Source organism: Suricata suricatta, chromosome 8 (assembly GCF_006229205.1).
Source record: "Suricata suricatta isolate VVHF042 chromosome 8, meerkat_22Aug2017_6uvM2_HiC, whole genome shotgun sequence".
NCBI lineage: Eukaryota > Metazoa > Chordata > Mammalia > Carnivora > Herpestidae > Suricata > Suricata suricatta.
In genome coordinates this window covers 28,176,188-28,185,447 of record NC_043707.1, presented here as the reverse complement: position 1 = coordinate 28,185,447, position 9,260 = coordinate 28,176,188, and the positions used below count along the sequence as shown (strand labels likewise).

At 57.9% G+C, this 9,260-nt stretch overlaps 1 protein-coding gene across 3 annotated transcripts in view; it reads left to right on the top strand.

Moving 5' to 3' along the window:
- Positions 1–9,260, top strand: part of CLIP2 (CAP-Gly domain containing linker protein 2) — a 52,987-nt gene that overhangs the window by 15,399 nt on the left and 28,328 nt on the right. For all 3 annotated transcript variants that reach the window (XM_029947005.1, XM_029947006.1, XM_029947004.1), the window contains exon 3: positions 3,999–4,549. In XM_029947005.1, the coding sequence (XP_029802865.1) occupies positions 3,999–4,549 (551 nt within the window). The remainder of the gene's footprint in view (positions 1–3,998; positions 4,550–9,260) is intronic.

Below are 9,260 nucleotides of genomic sequence, written 5' to 3'. Positions count from 1 at the left end.
CTGGAGTCTGGGGAAAGGACCGAGTGCTCAAATGAGGTTTACGTCCATTGCTGCCCTTTGCTTTCATTGGTGCTTGCTGGGCTGGTACAGAGGCTCCGAGGGAGGGGGGCCCTTCGGGAGCCTGCCTCTGAGTGCCTAGGGGATGTGGTAGGGGGGCAGGGGTGGGGGGAACCAGCCGGGTCTGATGGCTCTGGGATTGGAGGCTTCCTGGTGTGAGGGGGGAATCTGATGAGGGTCTGTCCCCACGAGGCTCGGGCAGCTGGGGGCACCAAAGAGGAAGAATGAAGCGAAGCCCCCACAAGCCGTCGGCACAGGCTTGGGACCTGGATTTGAGCAGCTGTTAGAACAACTGGTCTCTGGGCCTATGACCTTAGAAGGGGTGGGGTGGGGAAGGAAGATGGCCTGAGGGCCTGTGGGCTGGGACAGCTGGGGAGGACGGCTGCGGGGCAGCTTCTGGCCGAGAATAGCCACGCTGGGTGCCCCTCGAGTTGCGACCCTCCTCTGTGCTCTAAGCAAAGAGGCCGCGCGGGCACCGGCGCCCACCTGCCTCGCAGCTGCCCGGGTCAGTGAGTGGACATCATGGAGCCGCTGGGCGCAGGGAAGCATTCCAGAAATGGACACGGAAGGGCAGGTGCAACGCGGGAGCGTTATGGGGGAGCCGTCCAGGGGGAGGGCCGGGCCTGACTCCTGCCTGGGTGACCTTGGACAAGAGTATCTGCATGGTGGGAATGTAACGCAGAGGGGCACCTGGATGGCTCAGTCGTTGAAGCGACTGACTCTCTCAGCTCAGGTCACCATCTCGTGGTTCTGTAAGTTCGAGCCCCACCTGGGGGGTCTACGCTGGCAGCACGGAGCCTGCTTGGGATTCTCTCTCTCCCTTTCTCTCTGCCTGTCCCCAAAGTGCGCTGTTTCTGTCTCAAAGTAAATAAATTTTTTAAAAAATCAGAAAGACTGTAACATAGAGAAAGTATCCAGCCGGTCGAGGGTGGGTGCCGTCGGCACTTCCTAACTGATGGACTGGTAGCTGCCATTTTAATAACGACACCTCATTCGTGGACCCCACAGCTCCTCAGGCGGTCACGACCAGGGACTGGCCGGGCCATGTTTCAGTGTGTGGCTTCCTCCACTCTGGCCGCTTTGCAGAGCAGCTTTTCCTAAGGAAGGTGCCTGCCTGATCAGTGTGGGGGCGGATGGGGTTCCCGGATCCCTGCAGATGCCCCTTACGATACAGGACTGTCCTTGATCAGGACCGGGGGCCCCCAGGAGCTCGGCCTGGGGACGGGAACCAGCAGGACGAAGTCTGTGAGCTGACGTTCGTTACTCCATGCTGTACACCGACTGCAGAGGACTCAGCCCCTGCCTCGTCTCACTCAGGGCTGGGGCCACGGGCCCAAAGTCACCAGAACCTGCCTGGAACCCTTCTTTGGCTTCCCGGGACCCTTTGCGGTTTTTAATTTTTTTTAAATATTTTTAAAATTTTATTTTGAGAGAGAGAGCATGGGCAGGGGAGGGGCAGAGAGAGAAGGAGGGAGAGAATCCCAAGCAGGCTCTGCGCTGTCAGCAGAGAGCCCAATGCAGGGCTCGAACCCACGAACCGTGAGATCATGACCTGAGCTGAAACCAAGAGTTGGATGTTCAATGGACTGAGTCACCCAGGTGTCCCTTAATTTTTTTTTTAATTCTTTAGTCTTTATGTCAATCATTCTTCTCAAAAGACCATAAGAATTAGCCCTCCTGTGTCCTTGCATGGGCCAGGCCCTGAGGAAACAGCCTCAGAAACCAAGGTGCAAGTGAGCAGGAGACCCAGGTGTGGCTAGGAGCTGCCGGTGTCGGGGCTGCTCTGCAGCCACTGTGTGGCCCTGTCTCATGGGGTCTCAGACGTGGAAGAGAGCCTTCGGGGGCCCCCCTTCCAATACCCCACCTAGGAATCTTCTCTAAACAGGAAGCAAGGAGGCCACCTCTACATGGGATGCAGTAAAAAACAAGATTGGTCCCTGCCTATAAGGAACTGTAGGGTTTGGCCAGATTCTGTAAAATAGGTCCATTCAAGGGAGTCCAAGATTTGGAGTGATTGTAGTTTGAGGCTTGGGATGGCAGGTGCTTAGTGCTCTGTTTTTGGTTTAATAAATGTAGGTGCCCTACACCAAGAGCCAGAGGCCCCTAGCCAGTAGGCTCTGCTGCCTATGACCTGCCAGCCTCAGTAAAAATGCCTGATCTCTCTCAGCCTCAGTTTTCCTCATCTGTAAATTAGGGATGACAGTGACTTCACAGGATTGACCGTGAAGGCCGGATGAGCTACTGTATGTCAGCGTCTTAGCACAGAATATCAGTTAATGGGTTGATTACCGTGGTTGTCAGTCATGTTCAGCAGCGAAGCCCATTGATCTCCCAAGAGCCCAGTTCACAGTTGAGAGGTCCCCTTTGTCAGGGCTCCCCCCGATCCTGGCTTCCCAGACCCTGGGTCCCACGTGCTTCCCCATTCCTGCTGCTGGTGCCCCAGAGAGAGAGCCCACGTGCGTGGCCTTGTGCACTGGGCTCTGCCTTGGCGTTACGTGGCTCCCCAGACCCTGAAGGTCTGGCTTCCAGTCCTGAGCTCCCGCCAGGCCTGGGGCTTGGGATTTCTTGGCTGTGGCTGAAAGGAAGATGCTGGTGGGGGCCGCTTCCCTGTGGTCCCTCACTGGCTGCCCCTGGAAAGGACTAGAAACACAGGTAACATGGGTGTGGCAGCATCTGCTTGCCTCCTGCCCCCGTCACTGTTTCACAAATGCATCAGCCTCTGGAGTGGAGAATGAGTCCTTCTTTGCCTGATACTGATCCTGGCAGGAAGTGGGGGGTGGGGGAGGGCAGCCGCCAGGTCTCGTGGTGCAAATGGGGAAGTTTCCTGAGCCCTGTAGCACAGGAGGCCCTGCACGGGGCCCAGATACACACAAGGCATGTGGGTTCAAGCCCTGCTTTGTTTTTCCATGAGTGACCTTAGGCAAGTTGATTCCCTTGCCTTCCACGTCCATCTATAGCCCGTCAGAGCCCGGGCCTGGGAGGCATGCCCCTTCCCTGGGTTTGAGTCCCATGTCTGCTGTGTGACTTTGGGCAAGGCCCTGGCCTCTCTGAGTCTTGGGGGTCATTTTTCTTCTAAAGAAGGACTGGGTCAGGGCACAGAGAGCCCAGAGGTCAGCCCCAGGATGTCGGAAGTGAAGAGCTTGTCATCCACCCCCCACCCCGGTTCCTGGTCTATGCAGTCCTGGTGCTTTGGGCTGCAGCTCAGGGAGGGCACACTCAGCAGTGGAACAAGAGGCTTTTCTGGCTCCTTCCTTACCCCGAGGTTCTATGCCTGTCCCTAGCTGTCAAGGAATGGGCTAGGAGCCCTTTGTGGGGCCCTGAGCTGCCTGGGTGCAGGTTGGGGGACACAGACCGCATACCCTTGGTGGTGGGCTGTGAGTGGTCTCCGGTTGGCAGTGAGGAGCCTGAGCCCCCAGGGAGGGGGAGAGGGGAGCTTGTAACCCTCGAGAATGGGTTCATTCCTGGCCCTCCACCTTGAGTGACCCTGAGCTGTGAAAGGTGTAGCTCTGAGGAAGTATTTTCCTGAATTTGCTTTTTTTTTTTTTTAAGTTTATTTATTTTTGGGAGAGACTCAGCCAGAGCTAGCCGGCGAGGGGCAGAGAGAAGGCAAGAGGATGGATTCCCAAGCAGGCTCCACTAGGTCAGCGCCAGGAGCCCATCTCGGGGCTCCAACTCACAAAACCCTGAGATCATGAGCTGAGTGAAATCAAGAGTCGGAAGCCTAACCGACTGTGCCACCCAGGCACCCCCTGAGCTTTTAATCCTTGGAACCATCCAGACGGGTTGGGAGATGGGGAGAGACCTCCGGACGCCTGAGGCCATACCACCAGCCACACCTGCCTCAGTTTACCTATCCGTTAGCTGCGCGGGTGCCTCCTGGCTCCGGCTCTGCGGAACTGTGGACACCGGGGCCCTAACCGCTGCCTCTCTCCCGCCCGCAGGCTCCCCCCTGCACAAGCAGGCCTCGGGCCCGGCCGCCGCCCCCGCCCCCACCGCCGAGAAGCCGGGCCCCAAGGCGGCCGAGGTGGGCGATGACTTCCTGGGGGACTTCGCGGTGGGCGAGCGGGTGTGGGTGAACGGCGTGAAGCCCGGAGTGGTGCAGTACCTGGGCGAGACGCAGTTCGCCCCGGGCCAGTGGGCCGGCGTGGTGCTGGACGACCCGGTGGGCAAGAATGACGGCGCGGTGGGCGGCGTGCGCTACTTCGAGTGCCCGGCCCTGCAGGGCATCTTCACGCGGCCGTCCAAGCTGACCCGGCAGCCCACGGCCGAGGGCTCGGGCAGCGACGCGCACTCGGTGGAGTCACTGACCGCCCAGAACCTGTCCCTGCACTCGGGCACGGCCACGCCCCCGCTCAGCAGCCGGGTCATCCCGCTGCGCGAGAGCGTCCTCAACAGCTCAGTCAAGACTGGCAACGAGTCGGGCTCCAACCTCTCGGACAGCGGCTCCGTGAAGCGGGGCGACAAGGACCTGCGCCTGGGAGACCGCGTGCTGGTGAGTGCTGCCCCCCTCAAGCTGCCCCACCTTCATGGGCGGGGCTGGGGGAGGGGACTCCATAGAGGGCTCAGGTGGGGATCAGGCTGGGGCGCCCCGTCTTCATCCGAACCACACAGAGTGACTGGGGACGCAGGTCAAGTGGGCTCTGGAGACTGTCACTGTGTGAACCTGGGCAAGTGTCTTAACCTTTCTGGGCCTCAGTCTTCACATTTATAAAAGGGGCTGGAATGCGTGAATACGTGTAATGCCTGTAGACAGTGCCAGATACTTAGGAACTGCCCCAGGCACGGTAGCTCCTGTTGATTTTACCCACTGATCCACCAGCTCAGTGGTATCACCCAGTGGTACCAGCCATTGACCAGCATGGATGCGCCAGGCCTAACCTGGAAAAGGCCGAGGACCGCAGGGTCGGGTGGTTCAGACACCTATTCAGCTGTGATGCACTGATCACTATTGGTGCCTGGGAGAGACTTGGGCCACTCTTTGGAGCCAAAGGGACCATTAGCCAACGAGGCCCCTCTTCTCTGGTGGTCCCTGTTGTTGGGGTCGCGTTGGAAGGGGGCAGTGGCCCCCAAGTCCTTTAGAGTCTGGATCCGTCCTTCCCAAGTCTGAACGAGGCAGGATTTCCCTGGCACCTGCTGTGGGCCAGGCCTGGGCTGGGGTGGCAAGGTCATGGCAGGACAGGGTCGTGTCCCTGCTGTACCAAGCCCAGGCCTAGGGTGGAGGCAGTCCTGGAAGGGTGTCTGGTGGGCTTGGGTGTGAGAAGCCAGTGAAGGGGGAGTTAGCGGGGGGGGGGGGGGGGGGGGGGGGGGGGGGGGGGGGGGGGGGGGGGGGGGGGGGGGGGGGGGGGGGGGGGGGGGGGGGGGGGGGGGGAGGAGGTGCCTGTGTTCATCAGTTTGATGCGGGACTGTGGGACCACAGGCCTGGAGCTCCAAGGCTGAGTGGAGGAGGGTTTGGGGGCTCTGGGGCCCCCTTGTGGGGATTGCAGGAAGGTATTGTTGCCCAGGACGCTCCCTCCCTACCCTGAGGACCTCACACAACGCCGAGGTTTCCCCTGGAGGGGACTGGAAAGAGCATTTGGGGCCTGGCCCGGGGAATAGAGGAAACGTTTATACCCATTGCCTTGTTGGATCCTCAAGCCCACACCATGATGTAATTTTATCCCCTTTGTGAATGGAGAGATGGAGGCTCAGAGAAGTTTTAAGAACTTATTTAGTAACTTACAAGGACTCCAGCCCCTTCAGCCCACCTTCCCAAGTCTCTCTGCACCAGCGATCTCTCTGGGGTCTGCCCACCCCAGGGGCCGGTTCGCCAGCCTGTGTCCCTGCGGACGGAACTCCCCGCTGCGGTGATCTGGTGGAGGGCGTGGACAGACTTGGTCCCTGTTCTCCAGCAGCTTACTGTCTCTCAGGGAAGAGAGACAGACATCAGTGTTTCCTTATAGATCCGGGTGAGTGCCGTAAAGAGGCATGTGCCCATCACGGAGGCTTGACCTGGTGGGGGGCATCCCCGAGACCCAGTGTTTGAGCTGAGACAGGGGCATGGACTCGATGAGTAGCAGGGCTGAGCTGTTAACAAGGGCGCTGGGCAGTATTGGGCCCATGAGGCTGGTGCGGGCTTGACTCTGAAGGGGTGGGGGTGAGGGTGCTCTGTTTGCAGAGGGAGCACGGTACGGGCAGAGCCATGCTTTAGGCTCATCTTACTTGCTGTTTGACAAGGACAGAGAGGCAGGAATGGAGCAGGGGAGGGTCAGGGAGCTGATGTGTCTGCACCAGGGACAGGGGAGACGGACTCTCAGGGCACTGGGACTTCCTGTTAAGGGTCCTTGTGGTGGGGATGTTGCTCTCCTGTTGCCACCATGGCTCCCCGGGTATCCCTCCCCACCCGGCGACGGGACCCAGGCAAGCTGGCATACCGGCTCACTGAGCTGTCTTCCGTGTGCCCTGGGGGCTGAGGCACCTGCTGGCATAGGTTTCTGACCTTCCCACTTCTTCCCAGCTGTGTGATGCTGGGCAAGTCACATAACTGAGCCTCACCCTCTTTCTTTCTGTCTTTCTTTCTTTTCATTCATTCATTCATTCATTCATTCATTCATCCATTCATCGTCTGCTTTAGCAAAATGGGCATAGAAGCACCCTTGGGCTGCTTTCGTTGAGAGCATTAAGAAAGCGGGTGGACGTGAAATCTTCACAGTTACACAGAGCCTGGTTAGTCCCATGAGTGCCCCGGGTGTGGTCTGAGACCTCTATGGGGTGGGGTTCTTGGCCAGCCCTGGTTGGTGCTCAGGTTGAAGGAACAGGGAGGGTGATCCCCAGTTTGATCCTGTGTGGAATTCCCTTTGCTCCCCTTTCAGGGAGTGGGAACTGGGCATGTAGGACGGGGCATGCAAGCCTGCACAGGGCGGGCACTGCCTAGAAGTCTCTGCCAGGCCTATTCCATCAGCAGAGCGAGCGGCAGTCAGAGCGGTCGGGTCTTGTTGACTTCCCACCACTCTCTTGGGGGCGTCCTTCACACCGGGTGTGGTGCCCAGCACTTTCTGTACCTAGTCTTTTTGGGTCCTGCCCGCTGCCTTATAAGCTGGGAGTTACCCTCCCATTTTATAGATGAGGAAACTGAGCTCAGCCCTGGAAACAGCCTGTCTGGAATCACACAGCCAGGAGGTAAAGCCATTCATTCATTCATTCATTTAATTATGTTTATTTATTTTTGAGAGAGAGAGAGAGAGAGAGAGAGAGAGAGAGAGAGAGAGAGAGAGAATGTGGGGGGGAGGGGCAGAGAGGGATGGAGCCACAGAATCCAAAGCAGGCTCCAGACTCTGAGCTGTCAGCACAGATGCAGGGCTTGAACCCACCAACAGCAAGATCATGACCCGAGCTGAAGTCGGGCGCTCAACCAGCTGAGCCAACCATGCGTCTATTTCTACTTACCGACTGTGACTGCCCTAGAAACAAGCTATCCTAGGATTCTGGGTAGGGAAGAGGAGCTTGATCACAGGGTTTGTTTCTAGGAAAGGATGGAGCCCCACGTGCCCCCCCCGCCCCCCCTGAGTCTGCAGCTTCTCCAGGGTTGGTCCCACAGCCTGGTCCACTGCTCATAGCCAGGGTCGAGCCAGGATATGCTACTCCCCTGTGCCTGCTGTGAACACCTGCTACATCACCTTCCTGTCCCTACCCCGCCCTTGAACAAATTAGAGGCTGGATGCGGGCGACTAGAGGCTGGAACTTACTTGAAGATGGGAGATTCAGGAAAAACAATATAAAAAAAATAACTGCCTTTGTGAATATTATAAATCATGCGGTCCTGGAATGCACGATCAGGGCCCTTCCCAGGCCTTGGAAGAGGCCGGTGCAGAAGCTGTATTAGCTTTGGCAGATACTAAACCTGCTTCTGAGCGGGTCCGAGGCACGGGCAGTATCATTTATGAGCTTTAAGTCATGTTGCTCTTCAAAGACACCTGTGGATCCTGTTTTCCCTGGAGCCTCAACGCTACCCCCTGGGGTCCCGGGACTGGCCAGATAATCCCAGGTGCAGTGAGGGGCTCAGAGAGTCTGCCTGAAGTCACACAGCAGCTCGAGATGGCTTGGTGTCCGTGGCATTCACTGGTCAAGCACTTGCTCGGGTCCATAGGCTAGTTGTCCTTGCTTTGTCCTCTCCGGCCCCTCCCCTGCCCCAGCACACCCACGGGATAATGTTTCTGACCCCCCCTCCCCCACGGTTTCCTCCTCCCTCCTTGGCCCGCAGGGAGGTGCTTCTTTCCTCAGATCAGGTCCGAACTCCGGCCTCAGCTCACCTACCCCTGTGCTGTCTCCCTGCTGGAACATTCTGGGCCTGTGACTTAGAACAGTCCGGGGCGTCCCACTGCCCCGGGGCGGCTGGTGTCTTACATCACGCTCTGACGCAGCACCCCTGCTTAGCATGTATTATGTTCCCGCGGCTGCTCTAACATGTGCCACCAACTAGTCCTTTACAGAAAGTGGGTTTCTCTCTGTTCTGGGGGTTAGAAACCTCAAGTCCGAGGTGCTGCCAGGGCCGTTCGCTGTCTGAAGGATCAAGACAAGAACCCGTTCCATGCCTTTCTCTTTGGTCCTGGAGGCTGCCCGCGTCCCGTGGCATTCCTGGGCCGGCAGCCGCTCACCCCAGCCCCTGCCTGCGCCTCCGTGTGTCCATGTCTCTCCTCTTCCTATAAAGACACCAGTCCTGTCCCACTAGGGCCCACGCTAATGACTTGCCCTTCCTGTAAAATCCCACGTGAAGGACCTTAGCTTTAATAAGGTCACATTCAGGAGCACCTGGCGGGCTCAGTCAGTTAAGCCTCTGACTCTTGATTGTGGCTCAGGTCGTGACCTCATGGTTTGTGAGTTCGAGCTCCATGTCAGGCTCTGCACTGGCAGAGCAGAGCCTGCTGGGGATTCTCTCTCTTTCCCTCTCTCTCTGCCCTTCCCCCACTCACACTTGTGTTCTCTCTTTGTCTCTCTCCCTCTGTCTATATAAGTAAATAAAATAAATAAACTTTAAAATAAATAAGTCAGGTGGGGCGCTTGGGTGGCTCAGTGGGCTGAGTGTCTGACTTCAGCTCAGGTCATGGTCTGTGAGTTCGAGCCCCACATCAGGCTGGCTGTTGTCTGTCCCCTCTCTCTGCCCCTCCCCTACTTGTGCTCTCTCTCTTTCTCTCTATCTCAAAAATAAACATTAAAAAATAAAATAGAGG